Source organism: Heliangelus exortis, chromosome 13 (genome assembly GCF_036169615.1).
Source record: "Heliangelus exortis chromosome 13, bHelExo1.hap1, whole genome shotgun sequence".
Taxonomy (NCBI): Eukaryota; Metazoa; Chordata; class Aves; order Apodiformes; family Trochilidae; genus Heliangelus; species Heliangelus exortis.
The window spans coordinates 16,505,056-16,529,551 of record NC_092434.1 but is presented as its reverse complement, the minus strand read 5'-3'; the positions used below and the strand labels follow the sequence as shown (position 1 = coordinate 16,529,551).

At 49.2% G+C, this 24,496-nt stretch overlaps 1 protein-coding gene across 2 annotated transcripts in view; it reads right to left on the bottom strand.

Annotated features, from left to right (window-relative positions):
• The window catches only part of GNAO1 (G protein subunit alpha o1), a 141,559-nt gene that overhangs the window by 29,741 nt on the left and 87,322 nt on the right, over window positions 1–24,496 (bottom strand). For both annotated transcript variants that reach the window (XM_071757036.1, XM_071757037.1), the window contains exon 4: window positions 13,124–13,284. In XM_071757036.1, coding sequence (XP_071613137.1) covers window positions 13,124–13,284 — 161 coding nt within the window. The remainder of the gene's footprint in view (window positions 1–13,123; window positions 13,285–24,496) is intronic.

Below are 24,496 nucleotides of genomic sequence, written 5' to 3'. Positions count from 1 at the left end.
TTAACTGCTTTCAGCTGCTGCTTGTTCTCCTTGGTTCCTGCTGGAGGCATCTAAAAGGCTCAGAGGGCTGAGCAGCTCCCTGGGAAGCCAGGCTGAGGGATTGGGGTTGTTCAGCCTGGAGAAGAGGAGGCTCCCAGGTGAGCTCAGAGCAACCTTCCAGTATCTGAAGGGGCTACAAGAAAGCTGGGGGAGGGCTTTGGACACGGGGGTGTAAAGAGAGGATAAGGGGAAATGGTTTAAAACTTGAAGAGGGGAGATTTATGTTGCACTGTCACTGTGAGATGCCAGGGAGATAAATCTACTGCCCTCCATGGTACCTCTGTTCTGGGGCAAAGGAAGATAAAAAGCAGGATGAATGACCTGAACCAGGCAGTCCAGGGATCTGGGAAGCTTTTCTGGACACCCCCATGGATACCTGCACAGAAGCCAGAGGAACCCTTGGTAGGATTGTTGCCTACAAGAACAAGATTTCTACAAGAAGTGAAGATTTCTTGCCTACAAGAAAGCTGGGGGAGGGCTTTTTACACAGGTGTGTAGTGAGAGGACAAGGGGAAATGTTTTAAAACTTGAAGAGGGGAGATTTAGGTTGGACATTAGGAAGAAATTCTTTGAGGATGGTGAGACACTGGCACAGATTGCCCAGGGAAGTTGTGGCTGCCCCATGGCTGGAGGTGTTCAAGTCCAGGTTGGATGGGGCTTGGAGCAACCTGGGCTGGTGGGAGGTGTCCCTGCCCATGCAGGGGGTTGGGACTGGATGAGCTTTAAGGTCCCTTCCAACCCAAACCATTCTATGATCTCTCAGGCTTCATCTGCCCATGATGCTAGGAAGGACCTGCTGGGTGTGAGCCTGAGCTGGCAGAGGTTGGGATGTGTTGGTGATGTCACCTCTTTGGGAAGAGGGAAACCCAAGGTGGGACAAGTGGCCAGACATGATGCTGGATGGCAGCACTCCTGGGATGTCCTTTGAACCTCAAACCTCCAGGCCAAACTGTTGCTGGAGATCCTGAGCTGTCACAGCCAACAGCCCCTCAGAAGATGGCAGCTCTTCATCAACAGAAATAAGAGCCCTTTGGTGAGCTCAGAGTGAGAGCTTGACTCTCCCCCTTCCATGTCACCTTGGTGGCATCAGGGCACCTTCTGCTTCCCAGCTCCAGGCTTTGCAGAGTGGAGTGGAAAGGGATCTGAAGTGACACGTCAGTTCTTATTTGCAGCCTGCCTTGCCCAGGGCTTGCAGGGGTTAAAAAGAGCTGAAGAAAGGTTAGGAGGTTTTGGAGTGCACCAATAACCCTCCAACACCTCTCCTCCCCAGCTGAGCAGCTCCATTATTGCTGGGATCTTTTATCTTAAATGCTTTGTTTTGAAGCAGACTGCAGGTTTCTGAGTCACTTCGGGAGGTGAAGCCCAAGTCCATCAGGCTGCTGAAAGCAAAATGTACAAGAAATGATGTTTCCCAAATACAGAGAGAGAAGCTCATCAAGCTGGGGCTCCAAAAGGCAGGTGCTCTGTGAGGACAAACCAGTCTGAAATATCTCCACACAGTAAGACTGAGATCAGGGAGGAAATACAGTTTCTTGCACCTTCATTTGCTGTGTCCAAGAGTGTGTGGCAGCAGCACCCTTAATGCTGGAGGGTGAAACACTCTTGCCTGAGTTGTCCCACTCAAACAGACCAGTTCCTACAGGCAATGCATGAATGTGGGGACTCCTCCCCAGATACTCTGGAGCTGGGAGCCTTCTCCTGACCTGTGCTGTCCACACTGAAGGCTCTGCTGGCTGGCTGGCTGCTTGGGTGATGGAGCAAGGCAGAAGCCAGAGGCTGTGGTCAGAGCTGGACAACTGTGGGAAGGCTTCCATAGATGTACACTCACATCTCTTGATGTTAAGTGCAACAAAATGGTTTCTTGGGTTTTTCTTGCCATCTTGGCAGTCTTTCTGCAGGCCTCCTCCAGCAGTGCACCAAGGCTAAGCTCACATAGAATCCTAGAATCAAAGAACTGGCTGGGTTGGAAGGGACCTCAGAGCTCATCAAGTCCAACCCTTGATCCACTCCCCCCGTGGTTCCCAGCCCATGGCACTGAGTGCCACATCCAGGCTCTTTTGAAATATCTCCAGGGATGGAGAATCCACCCCTTCCCTGGGCAGCCCATTCCAATGGCTGAGCACCCTCTCCAGCAAGAAATTCTTTTTAATGTCCAACCTAAACCTCCCCTGGCACAACTTGAGACCTCTTGTGCCCTCTTGTCTTGCTGAGAGCTGCCTGGGAAAAGAGCCCAACCCCCCCCTTGCTCCAACCTCCTTTCAGGGAGTTGGAGAGAGTGATGAGGTCTCCCCTGAGCCTCCTCTTCTCCAGGCTGAAAGCTCTGTGCTTCTCCAAGCACATCCTCAGTGCCTGACCAAGGCCCAGCCCACAGCCTGGGTCTGGGGCAGGTTTGCAGCTGGGGAATGGGATCTTCAGGAGTGCAAGCCTGGAGACCACAGCAGCTTCCCAGCTGCTGCTCCATCCTGCCACTCTTGGCCTCTGTCCATGTCTTCTCCATGAAGGAAGAGCTGTGCATGGGCCTTGTTGTGTTCATTTGCATTGTATTTGATTGAAAAACAAGATCCTCATTTGTCAGCATTCCCAGCTGACTCACTGTGGGGCTGTTTTCTATTTTCTGCTCTGTCTACAGCAGCACTTGAGGGTCAGCTCCAGCAGTGTGACCTGGCAAATGCTGAGTTTTCCATCAAGATTGTCACGATCAGGGGTCATCTCATCTAAGTCCAGATGCTTATGTGAAGATGTCTCCACCCTAGGGCTCATTCCTAGCTCAGGGATGGAAAATGGGCATTTCTGAGGGCTGTTATCAGCACCTGACCTCAGCCTGTACCCCAGCTTCTTTCTTTGGTCCACCAATGAACAAACAGCTCCATGAACAAACAGCTCCATGAAAAAACAGCTCCATGTCTACTGGGTATCACACATGTTTAATATTCAGTGTTTGTGGAGTAAGGATGCAGGTGCCATGCCCAGCCACATCTGCTCTGGTATTTTAAGGAAAGGGAGGGAAAAAACCCACCCCAGCCCACTCACTGAGCTCAGCTCACCCAGCACACACAGAGGGCTTAAATAATCATCAGTTATGAAACACTTGAAATGTCTCCAAGCAGTGGCATGGTGTTCCTTCAGCAATCAATCCCACCAGGAACCACAATGTGCCCACATGATGCATCTCAACTGAGATCTGAGCAGATGAGACACCAGCATGGACACTCCCCAGCTTCCTGCCCCTAAATCCAACCTCCAACAAGCCACTTCTGGTGCCTGCTTCTTGCAGGAGTGATCATCACCAGGCCCAAAGGTCACTGGGGTAATTTTCCTGACTGAACCCTGCTGGATGCTCTGAGTTTTCATTGCTCTCCTCTGGGAAAAGAGGAGAATGGTCCCTGCTATTAGAGGATGGTGCAAACCTTGACAAGAGGGATGCTACATAGTGAGGAGTATTTTTTGCCCAGCAGAGGCTCAGACCTGGCCAAATGCAAGAGATGTGTCCATGGAGATGGAAAAGCAGCTGTGCAGCAGGCTGCACAGGGCTTGTGCAGCAAGATCAGCTTGACAAGTTGATATTAATACTAATGATAGGCAGGAGGAATGAACAAAAGCAGGTTGGAGTTGAGCTGTCCTAGTTAGACTTGTGGTTTGCCAGGAGAATTTTTAGCATCACACGTGGAGGAGCAGAATAAGTCATCAGCAATGGTGTAACAAAGGTTCTGCAGCATGTTCAGGGTCTCCAGGCCTGAGCTGCTCTGCTCACCTGTAGCAGGTTGATCAGAAGTCTGCCCCATCCTGGTTACTGCTGGGAAAAAAAGGACACTGTGGAACAGCCTGAGATTAGGATCAGAGAGCTGGGGCTTGGGAGGAAAAGCCAACACTAACAACCTACTCATGAATGGTTTTGGAACCACCCTGGCAAAGCAGATGTGGGCTCATCATTCTGCAATGAAATCTAAAAATTGGATGTTAGGTAAGAGGGGATAATGAAGGGTTTGGGGTATTTTTTACATATTGGAGAGCTTACAAAAGAGAACAATATGTCCAGATCAGACCCACCCAGCTTATCTGGTGTTCAAGAGCAGACACTTGAGAGAAGAGGAGAAGAAAGTGTGCAGTGCTCAGACATTCCCAGCCCCCTGTACTCCATCCAGGTAACAGAGTTTCAAAGACAGGGTTGACATACTTATTACCCCTCAATATTTTTTCTCCCAGAAATTTGTCTAGATGCTTTTTGAAGCAAGAGGAACTTCTAACAGCCACATCTGCAGCAAGGAATTTCCCAACTTTGTTCCCTCATCTTTGTTTTTTTTAAGCTTTTTAACAGGGCTGGCTGGGTCTTCACAGAGGGGTGGCATAAAACCAAGCTTGAGAGGATGACACATGGCTCAGGCTGTGCAAGATCTCTGCCCTGTAAGAAGGTGCCCTCTGCATGCTGGGGCAGCCTCAGGTGCTCATCCAGCTTTGGCTGAGGCAAAGGAAGGCTCAAAAGCTCCCATCCAGCTCCTGCTTGGGTGGCTTCTCTTGCTGCCCAGCTCTGAAGGACAGCAGCTGAGCTGGAGCAGGGGTGAGGATGCTGGAGTGGTGCTCAGCACCCTGGCAGTGAGCAGGATCCCTTTTTTTGCCCCTGTGCTCAGCCCTGGGGAGGCCACAGCTTGAGTCCTGTGTCCAGTTCTGGGCCCCTCAGCTCAGGAAGGAGATTGAGGTGCTGGAGCAGGTCCAGAGAAGAGCAAGGAGGCTGGGAAGGGATCCAGCACAAGTCCTGTGAGGAAGGGCTGAGGGAGCTGGGGGTGTTGAGGCTGGAGAAGAGGAGGCTCAGGGGAGACCTCATCACTCTCTCCAACTCCCTGAAAGGAGGTTGGAGCCAGGGGGGTGTTGGGCTCTTTTCCCAGGCAACTCTCAGCAAGACAAGAGGGCACAAGAGGTCTCAAGTTGTGCCAGGGGAGGTTTAGGTTGGACATTAGAAAGAATTTCTTTCTGGAGAGGGTGATCAGACACTGGAATGGGCTGCCCAGGGAAGGGGTGGATTCTCCATCCCTGGAGATATTTCAAAAGAGCCTGGATGTGGCACTCAGTGCCATGGGCTGGGAACCACGGGGGGAGTGGATCAAGGCTTGGACTTGATGAGCTCTGAGGTCCCTTCCAACCCAGCCAATTCTAGGATTCTATGATCCTTCACACAACAGAGCTTGATAGTTTTTTTGGGGCTCCATGATTGCTGTTGGCTGTTGGAGCTGATGGCTTTCTCTACTGTGGACTAAAATAAGAAAGAAGGGACTAAAAATAAGTGGCATGGAGTTTGGGATAATGAAGGGTTTCTTCTGGGAAGGAGCCCTGATCAGAAGACACAACCTTCAAGGCATGCTCCTCCACCAGGGCTGGGGACAGCACTTTGTCCCTGTGCCTTGGGGACACATCCCTGCCAGAAGCAGCCTCTGCTGTGTGGCCATGGCCCTTCCAGTGACCACGGCTCTTGGGAGCAAGCTGCAGGCCAAGGTGCTGCAGGCAGCCAGGTGAGCTTGACAGGAGAAGTTTCAACCATCCCAGGAGAGCTCAACTTCCAGTGGGAGGATGGAGCAGGAACCAGTGTTAGGTCTACATCAGGACTTCTACCAGACAATGCAGATTTCATTGCCAATAAATGCTTTTGCTGGGCTTGCTCCTGGCTTCAGATGGGGAGGTGAGCATCCCAGCAGAGGGCTGGTTAGCACAGGCATCCCCCTGGCCCAGTCCATGTTCCTGTGCTCTCTGCTGCTGAGCATGACTGAGGTGTCCTCCCAACCTCCCACTGGAATAGGGAAATGTCACCAATCACACTTGCTTTAGGAGGAATACAGGGATTAAGGGGATGGATGACTTGCCTGAGGACACACCAGCAAGTCTCTGGTGGCTCTTGGAAGTCAGTCTGGGTCCACTAAATCCCAGTCAGGAGCTTTAATCACAAGACCTGATGATACCAAAGTCTATAACTCCAAATGTTTTTTTTTAACAGGGATTTTGCCCATGTAGGGGCAGATGCTGAAAGGTTGGTAGAAACCTGCTAACCTGTTTGAAGAAAGAACTATATTCCCTGCATAAAGAGGAGCCTAGAAAATGGTGTTACATTTGAAGATTAAATTGTAAGCCAGCCCAAGAATTTAAAGAGATGAAGAAATACTGTTTCCCCTCCCTTCCCTCCTTTTTTTTTTTTTTGTGAACAAAAAAGGCTGGAAATGCATGTTGACATGTACTTTTCTGCTCCATTCAGTATCATTTCATGCTCTCCTATATGGATTTGGATGAATTTTGCAGATCAATGGTGCTGCATTTCAACACCAGTTAAGCAGTAATTACAGATGCATGCAAGATTTATTCATCTGCTGGGACTGCACAGCTGAGGAAAGGACCAGCCATCCCCAACTGATGCTTCAAGCTTCTCAAAATAAAGAGCACTTTGGATCCTACTGCAAGGAAAAGATAAAAATAAGGCCCTGAATCCCAGGAGTGAGCCCTCATGTCCCTCCTGGGAAGGCTGCAGGACAGGGCTGGGTCATTCCTGCTCACATAAAATTTTGCCTTTGCTCACCCACACGTGTTCTTCATGCACCAGCTGCACAACCCACTTGTCCCTAGGGCTGAGGGGGGAGCTGATGTGATTTAACACATACTTGAGGGAAAAGGAGGAGGATGAGCAGTGTGGAGGGAAGGAGCCACTGCTGGTGTTCCTTGGGATCACCTCCTGTGTGCCAGAGGATGTCTGGGCCCAGCACGCATGGGCCAGGAGCCAGAGTGCTGTCTGTGCTGTGGCAACTGCTCAGGGGATGCTTGGTGGTCTGGGCTTAGTTTTGGAGCACTGGATTTCTTTTCAGTGTTCCCAGCAAGTGTACCCCAGCCAGGAAGGGGTTCCAGCAAGGCAAAGGGCATCAGAAATCCCCAGCAGTGCTTGGACCAACCACCCAAACCCGAGCTGACACTGCCTTGGTGTGACTCCCCAGGGTGGTCTGTGCCTGGGTTCTCTCTTCCCTCCCAGCAGCAAGGAGAAGGTGCTGCCTAAAATCCCAGCTCAGCACCAGCTCTCTTTTTTTTTATCAAGTCAGGCCTAGAAGAAGACCTTGGAGAAGATGCCTCCTCCTGATACTCAAGCACTAAAGATGCTTTAGATGCATGGGAGATGGGGAAGCTGCAAGCAGGAGGATTTGGGCATAAGGATAGGGGTGCTATGGGTGCTCCCATGGGTGCTCCCATGGGTGTTCAGAGGGCTCCTCTCTCTGTGAGTCCTGGGATTTTATGTCAAGGATCACAATGTTTGCTATATTTCTTTTTTTTTTTTCCCTTCATTTTTGTTGTCTCTTCAAGCTCCAGTCCCTCAAGGCTGGATATTTGATGGACCATTTGCTTAAGGAAATAAAAAGGGACTTTCTAGCTCTCCTGTTCACAGACAAAAAGCTTTAAAGCATAAGCCAGAGGGCTCAGGAAGCAGCAGATAAAAGCAATTTTCCAGTGGTTGTCTTAATATATATAGAAAAATGGGGGCTTTTTAGCTAAGCTCCTGCTTACTTTTGGATTTAACTCCTAACCTGAAATACCACTGTGTGAGGATGCTGTGCTGCTCCCCACTTCTAGCAGGGCTGTCTGAGGGTGTGCATGGGCTGAGCTCCTGGAGAGGACAGGAGGACTCCTGGAGAAGGCAGGAGGACAGCAGCAGCTGCACACCTGGAGCAGGCTTTTTGGGCTGAGGGTTTTTTGGGCCCTCATGTTCCATGGGGCCCACTGAATGGCAGCACAGCTCCTGAGCAGGGAGAGCAAGGGGTGAGTGTGAGAGGGATGGCTGCTGGCCAGGGGAGAAATCCAGGGAAGGGAACTGCACCAACCACAAAAATGGGAAGGAAGGGGAGAAAGAAGTAACAGCATCCAGAGGGCACAGAGTTATTCTGCCCTGCCCAGCAGTGCTTGTCCTGGGCTGGACTGGCTCCTCCTGAGCTTTCTATCCCATGGAGCTCTGCTCAAGAGCTCCCAACATGCTGTCATGTGCTCTCCAGACCACAGCAAAGTCCCTCTGCAATATTTCTTTTCCAAACATGGATGTTTTTTGGGATAGGACCCACGGGAAGGGGGTGGCAGCATCTCCCCACCACAGCATCACCACTGGTGCCTGCAGCCTGCTGTGGAAGACAACTGTGGCTCATTAAAACAGGCCAGGTCCTGACACTCATTTGTAATGCCCACGTCTGGCATGGTGAGGAACAGGTTACTGCAGCCAACCCTGAGGATCCCTGTCTCCCTTTTAAAATCAGTGTCACGAGAGAAAAAGCAAGGGGACAAAAAACAAAACGTTAGCCCAAAAGTGCTGGCTTGGGTTGGGGCTCTGAAGTTCAGCTGGACCATCCCCCTGTCAAAGCAGGGCCAGCTTCAAAGTTAAATTCAGCTTGCAAGTTAGCTCAGGTGGCCAGGTGTGGAGTTTTTCCAAGGACAGAGATTTTACAGCTTCTCTGGGCAGTCTGTGCCAATGCTGCCTTGTCAGGGCTCAGTCTGGAAGCTGCTCACCACATCACAACAATATCTGGCTCTGTTTTCTGAACTGTTTCCCTGATGCCAAGTGTGCACTGGCACGTAGGATGCAGTAAGTGTCGACAGGGAAGATGCAAAGCCAATTCTTTTGCAAGGAGAAGCAACCAGGAATCAGTCCCACGTGAGACAGGGTGTGAAGGAAAGCACACCGTGGTATTTTACTCTGAGTTTGGTGCTGCTTTTCTGTAAGGCAGTGCCAGAGGAGTTCTTGAAGATGGAGCAATGAAAATTTTCACCCTGTTAGGCCTTGGTGTTTGGCACAGACCTGAGATGTCAGGGCTGTGGTCAGCTATGGTAGAGCTGCAGACACAGTTGCACCTCTGTTTCTGCTCTGAGCTCTGAGGTCTGGATCCCTCCCCAGAGCCATCTCTTCCCTCCCTTTGCTCCCTATGAAGAGAGCCAAAGGCAAGAAGCTTCCCAGCCCTGACACCTCCAAAATGTGTGAAGAAGGATGGGTTGAATGCAGGCCTAAAATATTTTACATTTTCACAGTAGTTTCACAGCCTTGGCATTATCAAATGATCTTCCCATGTACTTGGAGGCAGGAGAAGAACTTGAGATGGATTCTGGCTCTTTTGTGGCTGTGTACTTGCAAACTCTCTCTGCCTACATATCTTGCAGGGCCTGTGCCTGTTTGGATATGCACACAGAAAAGCAGTGCTCCCGTGGGTGCTGGTTCTGGTCCATTCCCCATCCCTGAAGTCTGGAGGCTGTTCAAAGCAGGTCCCCATCCCTGGCTGATTAAGATCATATTTGCCCTATGTACTGTAGTCCACTGACCAGGATAGGCAGAAACTCCAGGCTAGGAAACACAAGGCAATTTTCAAATCTGAACAAAAGTAGGAGATGAAGGAAACCAGCCGGAAACCTCTATTTTGCTGATTTTGAAAGCAAAATGTGGGTCACAGATGTGCTTCCACAGACAGAAACTGGCTGGAGAAGAAAAAGACATCAGCAGTGCCCAGATTCTTTGATGATCAGAGGTAGATTTAGCTTCCAGGCACAGAGACAAGAAAGGAAGAGGAGATGAAGTAGGACTAAAAACATAATCAAGAGATTAGGAATGTGGAACTCAACCCACCCGTAAATTTGCCTTAGGGAACGATGACAAAAAGATGCAGTAACAAAAAAAAGATGAAATCAACTGCTCCATCTTACCCTTTTCCTTTCTCTTGCTGTCCTTTTGGTTTTACTTTTTGGAAATCAACTGCTCCATCTTACCCTTTTCCTTTCTCTTCCTGTCCTTATGGTTTTACTTTTTACTGTCCAAGACATATGAGGCCTCTTACAGAACCTCCCCTCTTCCTCAGTCATCCTTCTTTTCTTTCCAGCAGTGCTGTTTTCTACTGCTCCTTCACAGTGGCTATGAAATCCTTGCTAAGGACAGGCTGCCTTTAGAGCTTCAAAGATGCAAAGCTTTGCAGGGAAGTCCACACCATTAGTCAGGCAGAAAGCAATGCACTCCATCCCTTCTTTGCTAGGAGAGAAGAGCTGTTACTCACTTCTCGTTTAGGCTAATACAATATATTAATTTCACTTTTCAGTGAAATTAATGACAGGGTAATAAAAGCCATGCTTCTAGCTCTGGCAGGCTGTTGATCAGCCTGTGACTTGGTCTCTCAGGGGCCTTAACAGAAGGTCTGTTGTTTGAGCCATTAAAAAACCCCTCGAGGTAAAGCACTGGAAGAGCAATGCAGGACAAGGGTGGCACTGGCTCAGAGAAGCACAAGTGGTGGTTCCTTAGGAACAGCCAGGAGGGCTTCTGAAAAGAGGTCAGGGCTTACAGCAGGTGGCTTCTGGGGTGATGGAAAGTGCCTGGACTGCTCCTGAAGGCCACCTATGCTGGCTAAGACAGGACCTGGTCACTTGGTGCCTTCAGGCTTTGTGACATGTGCTGAGCAGCCGTGGATTGAGCTCTCTGACTACTGCAGCAAACTTTCTTCCTGCCAGCAAAACACCAGTCCCTCTGGCTGAACACCAAGAGAAGCCTGAAATAAGAGTGATGCTAGTCCAGCTCACTGGTTTTCAAACTTTGGGGAAACTCAGATGCAATTCTTGTCTGGAATTTAGGAGGAAATTCTTTAGTGTGAGGGCAGTGAGCCCCTGGCCCAGGCTGCCCATGGAAGCTGTGGCTGCCCCATCCCTGGCAGTGTCCAAGTCCAGGTTGGATGGGGCTTGGAGCAACCTGGGCTGGTGGGAGGTGTCCCTGCACATGCAGGGGGTTGGGACTGGATGAGCTTTAAGGTCCCTTCCAGCCCAAGCCAGTCTGGGATTCTATAATTTGATGATTTATTTTTCTCAGCTCTAATGAAAACGCATTTTTAATTGCTATTGTTTTACACCCAGTATCAGTGTCAATAAAGATGAGCCCTTTCTCTTGAGGGGGTGGGCAGGGACTAACAGAAAGCTGTCTCAAATCTTCCACTCATGCAGAAGAAAACAACCTCAAAACACTGAAGGATTAAATGAAAAATATGCCTCTTTTCACTGGGTGTCCACTCGGAGTGAATATGTGCCAACTGAGCTCACACTTGAATCACCATCTGCTGTGATGGCTTAGAGCTGCAGCAGGACACATGGCAGTGCCCTGTCCTGTGACAGCATCTCTTCTCCTGGGGACAGGGCCACCAGAGCCTCCTCAGTGACAGCAGATCCAGAAATGCCAAGGACTTTGTTGTCTTCAGCTTCCCCATCTGACCTCACTCAGAGATAACAGGTGCCTGGCCACAGCATGGAGCACAGGGTGGTTATGGAGAGCTCACCCTGGCAAGGAGGACTCTGCATCCTCCTCCTTTTTTTTTCCCTTTGTTTTGTTGAAGACAAATTCATTCATTTTGCTGGGCTGCAGCCACAAGTTGATATTGCTGTGAATGCCACAGCACAGAGACTTCAGGTGACATCTAGAACACTGCTGGGGGTGTTGGAGCTCTTGCTGCTGAATTGCCCAGCAGCTGGGCACACTGGGAGGGCCATGCTTATTAGTTTCAACTGCTGTCTTGCATGGAAGGAAAATTAACATGCTTTCCTCCAGATAATTGGCTCTAAAACAATTGGAGAATTTTCCACCAGGCTGTAATGCAATTAGGACTGGCATTTTATATAATTTTTATCTCTAAAGGTATGTTTATGCCATCAGACCTTTCTTTCATTAAAAAAAAAAAAAAAATCAATAAAATTGCTGGCAAGAGCAAGCAGATTTTGCTGTTACAGGCAATGAAATGTAGATTAAATATGGATGTCCACCTAGCAGTGATTAAAAGGCAGGATAATGTTGGGAACATCACTGAGAAGTACTTGCTTAGGGTGCAAAATGGCTGGGTAGGATGCTCTGACACCAGCCACACATCTGCAGGTTTCCCACTTGGGTTTTTTGGTCAATGCCAAGTGATGTGTCATCATCCCTTGCCTTCTGCTGCAGCACCACAAGAGCAGCAATAATCCTCTGCTCCCTGACTGCCCTGCCAGCCTGGATGGGAGGAGCTGGTGCAGACAGGAAAATCAGCCCCACCACACGGAACAAAACCACCACCCACGTCAGTGCTTGGCTCTGTCTTTTGATGGACAACCAGGAAAACCCCAGGCAGAGATGCCAGACAATCCAAACACACAATAACAGCACCAGAAGTGCACAAGTCAGCTGGTGAACTTGTTGACATGGGATACTGTGAAAGCCAAAAGCAGGGATGCAGCATTCCCGTGCCACCGTGCCTAGGTCCAAAGGTACAACTAGAAAAATGACCATGCCATGCCTGACTGTTCCTTATGCTTATAGTTAACCAGGTTTTACTGACTACTGCCCAGCTCCCAGCACAGGGCCAGGGGGACATTCTGCCTGGCTGCAACAGCTGCTGCAATTGAAATGACAGGATGAAAAGCTTTAGCATCCTTGCCTAGGTGGAGGCAAAGAGATTGGGTGAATTATAATTAGGAATGGGTCTGAACTGAAGCCCTCAGCATTTCTTCAGAGCCAGAGCAACTGTTCTGAGTAGATGTCCTGTTCTTACCACGTGATGAACCAAAGCCATGGATTCAGATAATCATCAGTAAAAAGAAAAAAACCTGGATGTGGTCCCTAATGGTAGAGGTGCCATCAACTGTGTTAGGAGAATAACACAGACATCCCTAACCCTTGGCTGCAGTCCAGCTGCCTCTCAGCTCAGTGTAGACAAGCAAACCCAGGAGCTGCACTGCTACACAGAGCAGGTGATTACACCCTTCCATTGTCTAGCAGGCAAACAAAGAGGCCATCAGCCATGGCCTCTGGTTGGTCTCTCTTTGATCACTAGATCCATGTTTGTAGAAAACTACCCTGAGTCATTTGGGAGCAGGTTGGGAACCTGTCCTCAGGGTCACTGACCTGAGCCCAGACTGGCTGAAAGGGACAGGAATGTCCTGCCTGGTCCTTTCTGCCCTGCAGCAGGCTGGGACACAACACACAGCCCAGAAGCCTGTTCAGCACCACCACTGTGAGGTCGTTCACTTTAATTAAAACTTTAACAAGCCCAAATGAAGCTTCTTTACACAAAAGTCCCTGGTCAGGGATACTCACTATTGGGCTGAGTCGTTGAGTTGATATTCCCGGGATCGGTTGAAGCATTCCTGGATCCCAGAGTCTGCCCAGAGCCTCATCATAGCTGACAGCAGCTCTGGAGAGAAGGGCTCTGTGTCCTCCATCCGACTTACAACATCACAGACCATCTTGGCATCAGCCTGCAGAGAAAAGAAACAAAGGGTTACAGAGATGCTTGAGGCAGAGATTTTCACCCAAGCACCAGGCTCCTGGGATGGGGGTTTAGAATCCACACCATAGGATCCAACACTAAGGGCAAAAGGCTGGAAAGAAGCCACAAAGGGAAGAGGTAATTTCTGCAATCCACCTCACTTCAACAAACATTCTATTCAGCAGTCAGCACTGCCCATGTGTGGAGCTTCTTGTGAAAAAAAAGGAAATTCATATTTGTCTATTTTAAAATGTGCAAGTATATCTTAAGTGAGCCACGTGGCACATACCCTGCAACACTGCCTGTTTGAGCTGAGGGTGTAACCCCCCTGAATTAGGAGCCATTCGTATCAGCAAGAGCAGCAGAAAGGCTCCAGAAACACTATTTTTCAGAGGCTGGTTTACTGCTTTTCCTGAGTTTTTGTTCTTTGCTATGAGCCCCTGCTAGAAGGGCTAATTCCTGTTGCCACAGCCCTCCTTGGCTGCCTCTCGTGCTTCGTGACTGGGAGGGAGAGGAATCTCCTGTGGTGAAGGAGTATGGCAGGGAGGGCAGGGCCAGCTGGCCACTTTCAGATGGAAGCTTTTTTGGTGAGAAACATGTGATTCACTGAAACAACTACTTTTCCTGGAGGACAGCATTCTGACACAACTCCTGGCTGGAAGATATCTCAGATTTGAGATGGGAATGTTTGGACAGCCTTAGAATAGTGGAGCTCAGCCCTACTGGAATAGTTCATAGTGGTTGATGAACTCATTTGCCAAGCAGGACACCCCAAATCATACCATCCCTCTGCCTGGGTCTCCCACATGTCCCAGACTCCTAGAAACCTCAAGTCTCTTGCTCCTCCAGTCTTTACAGGTTGAAGAAGTCCCAGTACTGTATGGACGTGCCATCCCATAAGCTTCATGAGATGGAGTCTCTATGCTTTGAAGATTTTCTGAACATAAAGTCTTTTTCTGTGGAATGTTTAACCTCATATTTTGGTGCTAAGGAATCCTGCCAGCCCCCTGCACAGGCTCTGCTCATTTTGGAGAAATGCTGTTGGTGACTCACACCTCAAAGCCAAGGCAAAGAAGAACCTTGAGGAGTTCAGTTAATTTTAAAAGCTTGTTATCTGCCCCGGAGTGCTTTGTGAGCTCAATGAATATTCACAGATCATCCACAGGGTTTGCCTGCCCTGCTGGAGCTGTAATTCTGCTCTTTGCACAGACTCTATAATACAAGAACTGGTAATGGCCAGTCCCCTCATGACTGCTGGCCCCATCATCTGTGCATGGGTGGCTCAGGAAAGGCATCCATGCTTTCAGTCAGGTGGCAAAGAGGGCTTTTGTATGTTATCTTTACTACTTAGAGGGGGAGTTATAGGTGTATGTCACAGATCTGGCCATCTGTCCGAGATGGCAAAGCACACTTGAAGCTCTCCAGCTGCTATGAGCAAGGTCTGGGCTTCTTCTGAGCTTTGTGGATTGAACTGCAGGTTGCTTTCTGCAAAGCACCAGAGGAAACAGCACGGCCATCACATTTTCTGTGCTGGGAAACAGCTGCCTTATCTGTTCCATTACCCAGACTTGTGGCACACCCCTGTGATTTAAGACTCAAGGCAGGAGGGTCTGGGCAGAAGACACAGATGAGCAGTGATGACAGTGCAGAACAGGAGGTACCAGGGACAGGAACCTCTGGCTGTGGTTATCAGGGTTCTACTGGGCCAGAAGCAGGACTGGGCTCCTAGGGCAGGGGGTTCATTTGGTCCCTGCTCCTCTGCAGTCCCCAGAGGTCCTTTCTGAGGATGGGGGAGGTTGCCCTCCTGCAGCAGAGGCAAAGGACAGACCTGCAGACAAGATGCAGCAATGGCTGGTAGGAAAGTTTATTGCTCCTGCTCTGCGGTAATAATTCCAGACCTGGTTTTGTTTTGTGGGGTGAGCCACTGAACTCACAGTTTTGTAGACCAAGGAAAAAGGCAACAAAATGGACATTTTTAAAAATACTACTCCCCCCTGCCGAAGATGAAGCCCCTCTGTCAGGGAGCATGGGGCCATCCAGGAGGTGAGGTATTTGTCAGATGGTTTAACGAGCAATTAAGGATCCAAGCAGAGAAGAGACACCTTTCTTTTCTCACTCTCCAGGCTGCATCTCAAGCTGGGAATGACATTAAAATCTCCAGCCCCTCCTGGGCTCAGCAGGTAGGTTTTTAAATACTGCCTGATTGACTTTTCCCTTCCCACCTCCCCTGGGTCCGGGTGCTCTGGCTTTTCCCGAGGTGAGAGGAGCTGGGCCTCCTGCCAGGCTTTGCCTCTGCTCTGAAGCCAGCAATTAAAGTGAGCTAAACAAAAGCAGCCCGAGCAGCCCCATCTCCCTCACCCCCCCCTTTTCTGATGGAGTTTTGGTTAATGAACATCACGGTGGTATTTCAGTTACCTCAGGAACTAAACGTAGGCAGAGCTCTGTCCCTGGCATCGCTGGAAGGAGCCACAAAATGGCGCAGAGCCGCTGCCTGGTAGGAGGCCCAAGGGGTCGGGCTGGTTGCTTCCTACCCAGTCGGAGCATCCCAGTCCATCCCCGTGGCTTTCCCACGTGTCCCACTGCCACTTCCCAACTCTTTCCACCCGGGGTGGAAGCCTGACCCCGAGGCACACCGAGGGAGGGATTCATTCAGCTCTGTCACTCCTGAAAGCTGGAAGTGCCCAACTTCCAGTGGGAGAACTGGACTCTGCCCAGGGAAGCAGCCAAGCACAGAACCCCTGCGATGGCCAACAGGACACAGCCAGGCTTCAGCTAAAACCAAAAGCTTCCACAGCAGGCAGGGAGTGAAGAGGAGCAGGGCAGGGTGGGCTCTGTATGACTGAAATCCATGGGCAGAGGTGAAGGAGAAGCTGGTGAAGGGAGTGGGAAGGCAGTGGCTGCCCTCTCCTCCTGGGCTGTGTGTCCACCTTAGCACACAGTATAAATCCAGTTCATAAGGGGATCTGTTTTGTCACTAACCTGGTCATCATGGCACTTCTTTAATTGTCTCCCATATGTCACTGTCACCAAGCACGCAGGCTCTGCTCAGCAAGCAAACTTCTGACTTTGCTTGCAACAGCCACAGAGTCGAATTAATTTGTTACCTTGCTGGAAGGGAGAGGGGCTCTTCCCAGCAGCCTGCATTGCTGGCAGCTGCAAGCTGGTTGCTTTTCATCAGGCAGATCTACATCACCTGTGTATCATTGTACCCTGCTTGCCTTTTGGTGAACTAAAGCCCAGTAAATATAATTTTCTTGGTTTTTTGCTGTTATTTACTCTAATTAAGTCACTCAGCCTAGCTCAAAGGTTAACGCTGGGGCAATTTCCTTTGGTGGCTTCTTGTATTCAAAGCTGCATCCCAGAACATTTCAGAAAGTCCTGGTGGAAGGGACTGTAGGCAACAGGTGCCAGGGCCTGCCGAGTAGATCATAAACCTCTTCCCATAAGTCCCGGGCTCTAGCAGGACCCGGGGAGCCAAGGAGTTCCTGGCTCTCTGCCTGTGCCACAATTTTTTCAGTGGCGGCAGCTTCAGTGGGTTTGCTGGCAGTAAGACCCATCTTTCTATTTCGACAAAAAGGGCTTAGCAATGGAAGCAACAAGAGAAAAAGGGGGTTTCTCTTACCCTAATTTCTCGAGTTCTGGTAGAAAGTCGAGAAGTTCACTCGGAGAAGATGGTTTAGACGGGAGTCTATGCCCACATTCTCCACCAGATGTAGCAGGAGATGAACTTCATAGAGATGATAGACTCTGAATGAGGACAGGATCAGTAGAGAACTGGCCTCGACCAGCACAGCTCCTGACCTGCTTCAGAATGAGCCTTTTGCTGGTCTCAGGCCCCACCTTTTATTGGCCCTTGATCTTTGAGCATGTGCACTTGGGCCAGCCCTAACTGGGCACAGGTGAGGCTGAGCACCCACTGAGCTCATTACTCGGCAGGTCCTGCCACCTGTTGCCTACAGGGGACATTGTATTTTTCTGGTGGTGCAAGACAAATCAGAGGCAGGGTGGTGGTTACCAACCAGCCAATCTTCTAAGTGGGCAGCTGAAAAGAGAAGTGGCTACCACCAGCCAGGAACCTCAGGGAAAACTGGTGTCTTGAAAGCATCCAGCATCCACAAAAGATACCCCTGGAGGAGGACCTTCTCAGGGGACCTTCTCAGAGCTGTATGTGCTGCTGCTGCTTTAGTGAGAAGCAAGGTGCTGTGACTTGGAGGCAGAACATGGCTCAAAAACCTCCTGGCTGAAAAAAAAAACATGGCTGAAAACCTCCTCCTCCTCCTTAGTGAGCATCTCAGAAAGCTGGACCCTGCTTCACAGCTGAAGCGTGGCTGCATCACAGCAAAACTGGTTGGTTTTGCAGCTGAATGAATTCTGGAGACAAAGTAGACCTCTTCCAGAGACATCCAGGGCTCAGCTCCAAGTCCCCAGGAGTTTTTGTAGACTGAATAAACAGCTACATGTATGACTCTCTCCCTCACTCACCCTCTCTTTCTCACCCATCTGCATTTCAGAGTTGACCTCTGAATCTGTGGAAATCTGTCTGGCATGAAGCAGCTGCTGTGCACTGCAGCAGAGGCAAACTTCTCCCTTCCTCCTCCAGTCCTCCATTCACCCTCAGAAAATGTGACTGAGGCCTCCCACCTCTCTGTGGCATTTGGCCTGCTGGGCACACAACCTGAGAAATCCTGGCAGCTGCTAAGCTTGGGAAAAAAAAAACCCCTACCCAGTGACTTATTCACATCAAGAACTGATTTTGAGAACACCATGAGGTGAGCACCCAAACTACATCCCCTGCACTCGCTGGTCAGCAGTGGGTCTGGAAAGCTTTGGCCACAGATCCCAGAGGTGTGGGAAAAGAGGGGTTTTTGACAAGATGAAGCTCAGCAGGGTGCTCTGCAGTGACTTGAATGACACAGCAAAGCTAAACCTGATTAACTATGTTAGAGATGTTTGGCTTTCCACAGGGTCACACAGGCTGCCTCCTGCCCTGCTCATGTAAAACACCTCCAAAAAAGGCTGGGTGACTTGGGTACCATGCCAAAGGGATGCTGCTGCTTGTCTGGGTGATGTGCAGATGTCTCCACCTCAGGTTGTGCTGTCTGGCTCACAATCAGTAAAGCCCTGGTTTTCACATCCTTCTGGAACCAAGATGGTCCCATCACCTCTGACTGTCTTGGCCAAACAACTTCTCTGTGTCTGGTACTGGGTCTAGGACCTGAAAGGGTATTACTGCTGTGTTTTCAGTCTGCTGCTTCCTATCTGGGGATATGTTGAGCAGGAGTGATGTTACAGATTGTCATGGCTCCAAAGCAGGGCAGTTGCTCTGTGGTTGGTACCACTTTTATTCCTACCCATTCTGTGTTATATTGCAGCTGAGAAAATAAAATTAGCAAGATCTTTTATGGGTATAAACTTCTTTTCCCTTCTGACAACACACACATAATAATATCCTCTGTTTGCTTGGACCACTGTCTGGCAACCCCAAGACTGGATAATGCACTGACCAGACTAAGACCTTGGGCTGCCACTTGGCCACCACCATTTTAAGAATTTCTACAGTCCTATGTCCTGTGGGAAATAACATTTCACTCACCAGAGAGGTGGAAAAACCCCACCAACCAACAACACAACTCTACCTACAAGAGGTATGCTACCAGAAGATATTTCACACATTTTTTCTAGGAAACTGTAGGGTCCTCCCTTGTTCTCGAGCAGCTCAGAGGAGTTCCTGAGGCTGGAAAAGACAAACATGGTGGAGAGCTGAGCTGATTTTTCCAGTCAAAGATGGAAAAGCCAGACAGTGTGTGGTAAATGGTCTCAAAAAAGATCCTGCCCCACAGGCTGCACTGGAAGGTGACAAAACAGCACTCTGCCTGTCCCAGTCCAGCAGAGTCCCTTTGAGGGCAGGATGCTTTGGAGGGTCAACAGAACCCCAAAGCCCAAAAGGGATCCCTTGCTGATGACTTTCAGGCCATGCAGGCAGAGGCAGCACTGCCCACCAGGGAGGGGACAGGAGTGAGAGTCACAGATGGGGGACATTAGCCGCATGGCTTCACGCTCTGCAGGGAAGGGCTGCGCTGCGGCCCCGAGGAGGAGGCTGGAAACACGTGAGGATGAGAGAACAAAATCCTTGCAGCTGACTGCCCTTCACCTCTCTGTAAAATCATTTTGGATGGGGAGAAGTCCATAAAATGTAATGGTGCTGGAGCAGGGAAATGCTGGATACCCCGCAGTGGAAAATCAGGGGGGGGGGGGAGACCTGCGCTTGCCCTGAGCGTTCGTAAAAGAATAAAATAAAATAAAATAAAATGCTGTTTTGCACTCATTCAACACCAAGCAATGGCTGGGGACAAGCAGAGTGGGAGTGCTCATGATTCTCCAGGAGCCAGCTCTGGGTTTGGGAACTCCTGAGAGTGTGAGCCTCCACCCTTCAGATGTCTTTATGATTTTTCACACCTCTGGGTGACTGCACCAGGGTGGTGGGGCAGAGGGGTTCATGCCAACAGGGGAAACAGGCTTTGGGTTTGGAACAGAAAGGGAAAACAGCTCCTATGGTGGGACTATTCCCAGGACAAAGCTGGATTGTTTTCCATATCTCTGGATAAATGTGTTCTGATGATTTATAGAACAGCCCTGAAGCACTGGAACACAGTAATTAGCTTAATGCTCAGACTTGATGCTGAATGGTGGGTGCTAATCCCCACTCTACAATTAATCCAGCAGATTTATCAGTGCCTTGTATGATGAAGGACCAAGTCTGTGGGTTACTGTCACCCATCTACAAAGAAAACACCAGTGTGTCAATCAGAAAGAGCCTTGTTCCATTTTAAGGTCTTATTTTACTCGGTCATCTTTGCAGAAGCCACGTACTTAAAGGACAAGGGGGGAAGAAAAATCCCCCCATCCCAATCATGCTAAATTTCAGCTCCTTGTTGCTTCTTTTCTTCTAAGGCACCATAATTTGTCTATCTGGGTAAGGTTTTCTTTCCAGAGAAACAGCTGCAGCAGTCAGTGGATCTGGTGTCCCAACCCAAACCTTCTGCCTAGCAGGGTGTCTCAAAATTATTTCCTGCACTATTGGTGGGAGAGTTTGTGTCACAGCAGCCAGAAAATGCTGGATTTTCCATTTGGAGGCAGAACTGGAAAATAAGGTGGTGTGAAAAATCAGCTTGGATCAAACACGTTCCCCAGCAGACCCAAAATCCTCTGAAAAAAATTCACATCCAGCCAAAGAATATGCCTTGACCTCAACCAAAACATTATGGTTTGATGTGGGTTATTTGGGGGCTCAGTGTTATTATTTTTAAATGCAGGCCAATGTTCAAACAAAATATTTGTTTCCAGATGGAAAGATGAAAAAATGAATGAAAAAGAAACGCTTTGGCCTTTCAGGAATTTTGAAAAATTCTAAAAATTTTCACATAATTTTCCCTTGGCTATGACTGCCTGAAGATTTTGACCAGGTTCTATAAATGGTTTTGATTTCTTCTAGGCAGTGTTTTTTAGCAAACTCTTCAAACCTTTCTGTCCAGGTCTAGCAAGTATGAGAGCTTTCATATCAGGAGTCCACCTCTTATCTACAATTCTAATCTGGATTCTCAACACCTCTGATTTTCAGTTCTCTCCTTCACCAAACATCTCAGAACATGACCACTGCCCAGGGCAGACCAAGGGGTTTTCCTTCTGTTTGATTTGGGCTTTACAGGAGCAAAACTCAGTATTTGAACTCCAACACCTACCCAGCTAGGACATGGGTACTCTCAGGGCAAGAGGATATGGTACTGAACTTTAAAAGCTGTCCCAGTATTTGACTAAATATGAATTAAAGGGGCAGCATGTCAGGCAGTGACAGCATTTTGGGAAGAGCTGGTTAGTAAAATTTTTGTTGTGTCTTAAGCAGGCTACATTTAGCTTCCCTCTCTCTTAATTTCCAGCTGCCTGCCAGCCCTTTTCTGCAGGCAGGACCACAATTTCTAGGGCTTGGGATGGAGAAGTTTTGGCTGAGTTGCTGCTGGGAGTGGGAGCTGCATCTGATGGGGCTGAGGGGGAGAGGTGGTGGTTGAGGTTGCCTGGAAGAAACCCCACAATTTAGAGTGGATGAAAAGTACCTTCGTGTCTAAACCTCTCTTGTGTCTCTATCTCCAGCAAAAAATCAAGACTTGGGTGCTCAGAGGAGCTGCTCCTCCTTTGATCAGCAGGATTACAGAGACAAATCCCTGGCAAGTTGCTCCTTACCAGAGCTGAGCCACTTCACACACTCACAGATCTACTTATACACCCATTCTGTTTGCTGCAGAGCAAAACTGTCCTGTATTTTTTTTTTTTACAACAGAATCAAGAAAGGTCCCCAGCCCTTCAGTGGGGTGAGGATGGGAGGAAGAAGAGAGGAGGGAAGGGAAGGAGGGGGATATTTGGTGGGTTGGATGTGAGCCTTGCTGTTCCAGGGGAAGCTGATCTTGGGGCTATTAAGAAGAACTTTCTTTTATTAACTGCTCTTTTCAGAGTCAGTGGATAAAAGGGACCTCAGGTGCAGCATTAAATGACAGGATAGTCCATAACAGAAGAGGCTGGCAGAGAAATCTCTGTAATGGCTTAACAAGGATAGGCAGAAATAGGTTGGGGGCCTGGAAGATATTTTTGATGCTGTTGTGTGTATTTATTGTTTATTCTTCTGGCACAAACATAGCATCAAAGAATGTAAAAAACAAAAAAAAATGCCTGTAACTTGATGTATTAATCCTACATCTCTAACCATGGCATCTCATAGCATTGACAAGGAGAATCAGCAAGATGGGGAAAAAGCACCCAGCATTTCTGACACTTGTGAGGATGAGGCAGACAGACTTCCTTACTTTGGTGAGGATACACCAGAAGGGATAAGAAAATCTGTGAGCATCTTGCTAGCCTGGGCACCTGTGAGACTCAGCTTCGATGGAAAATGTCACAAAACTGCAAAGTTGCTCCCTTCTGTGTACTACTACGTAATACAGACAGGGAATGTAGGGAGGATCCCCATTCCTGAACCATTTTGCTGCCATTGCAGAACACCTTGAGCCCCACAAAATGGTGGGGATGGCACCAGTGCCTGGAGCTGGGAAGGGAAATAGCTGCAACATCTCCAGCACCAAACCTATCAATGGTCTCTCATACTCTTCAGTGCCTCCCTCCCTTCCCTTTTCCCTTTTCCCTTTTCCCTTTCCCCTTTTTCCTTTTCCCTTTTCCCTTTTCCCTTTTCTCTTTTCCCTTTTCCCTTTCCTTTTTTCCCTTCCTCTCTGCTGCTCCCCCTCTCCATGACATCCTCCCTGGCTCTGGAAGTCATGTGCCTGCTGCAGCTGGAAGCCTCCCTCCTGCTTGCACAGAGCAGAGGACAGTGTTGACACTAGTAGCAAGGCACAGGCTTTAATACTGTACTGACTTATTTTTTGGAAAATAATGCATATTCACTTTTTATTTTTTATTTTTTTTTCTGGAATGCTTTTGCTGGCTTGGAAATATTTCAAGTACCAGCAGGCAATTAGGGAGCTTCTTTTAATCAGCTTTTGTTTTGTTTCTTTTTTTACAGTTTTACAGAAGGCATACTCTGAAATGTTCCCTGCAGAAGAATTGGGATTTGGCAGTGCCATGCAGTGATGCCTCAGAAGAAGGAGAAAGAGGAACAGTGTAGGCTCTTTCCCCACCCAAAGCCCCTCCTGGGGGGGGGTCAGAGCTCTCCAGGGGGAGGTTTGGGGTAGGAGGAGCTGTGGAGCTTGCCAGGAACTCAGTTCAGGCTGCACATGCCGCCCCGGACCTGCCACAGAGCACACTGCCAAGAAAACCATGGAGTAGAGACTTCCAAAGTTCTGAAAACATGATTTCCTATAAAATAAGTAGAGCCAGGCCCACAGCCACCACGTCCATCTCAGCAGTGGCACATGCAGGGCTCCCTCTGGGGCACAGTCGCTCAGAACCTGAGGAACCTCAACATCCTTGATGTCTGCCATCCTCAGTTCCTCCTCTTTCCTTTTCCTTTCCTGTCTCCAGCCCCAGGAGCAGCTCTGCCAGCCCAGCCCTCTCTGGAGATGTCATTTCTCTTTCCTCTGGTGAATGGCAGAAAAAAAAAAAAAATAAATCCCTGGTGGAGTGTGCAATGCCAGTAAGGTGCTCACCTTCCCTCCACCTCCCAGGGCTACTTTCTGCCTCGGCTACGACCCTGCTGCACCTTTGTGTGGTTCATAAAAAATAATCTAAAAGTACTCAGGAGCAGACAGAGCAATCCCAGAGACTCCAAACATCTAAGGGGCTTTGTTTCCAAGGCAACATCTTGTCTCCTAGCTGCAAAAGGCCACGGGAATGAAGGCAGCCTATGGAAAATGAATAGCTCGGTGACAACAACAACAAAAAAAATCTGCTGGGGAGCGTCTCGGGGCTGGAGGGGTGTTCCTCAGGGGGCCAGGAAAGAGCAGAGCTGAACAAGCCAGGACTGAGCTGCACGGAGCATGCGAAGGGACAGGGTGCAATTTATCTCATGAGAAGCTGAGTCCTGCTCCCATTGAAATGCACGGCACCACTTCCCCAGACTCAATGGGAGCAGGGGAGCTTGCACAAATCAGCCTTTCTTTTTTTCTTTCCCTCTCCCCTCTTTTTTTTTTTTTTTTTTTTTTTTTAAGATTCGAGCTAGTTAAAAATAATCCATTGTCCGAGGCAGAGCTTTCCTGGGTCCCAGGAGCTTTTCAGCCAGGACTGCAGCACACTTTTGGTTTTCCCCAGCACAGGTTCCCATTGCCAGAGCTGCCTCCTCCCCTTCACACCGCAGGGCAGGGAGGTGGGAGATGCCAGAGCATGGGATCATCCTTCTGGCTCTTCCCATCAAGAAAGAAACATGATTTCACTCATTTTTTTTTAGGTTTCCAGAGCTGTGCAGAATGTATCTCTGTGCAAAGAGAGCTGCAGGATTATTTCATTTTTTTTATACTATGGTTCTGCTATCTCAGCCTTTTGAGGTAGCACCAAGTCCTCAGGCCCCCTTCCTCCAAGGGGGCAGTCCTGGGGCTCCTCCACCTTTCCTCTGTTGTGGGGATCTTTACCCTGCACGGTGAGGCCACACCTCGAGTCCTGTGTCCAGTTCTGGGCCCCTCAGCTCAGGAAGGAGATTGAGGTGCTGGAGCAGGTCCAGAGAAGAGCAAGGAGGCTGGGAAGGGATCCAGCACAAGTCCTGTGAGGAA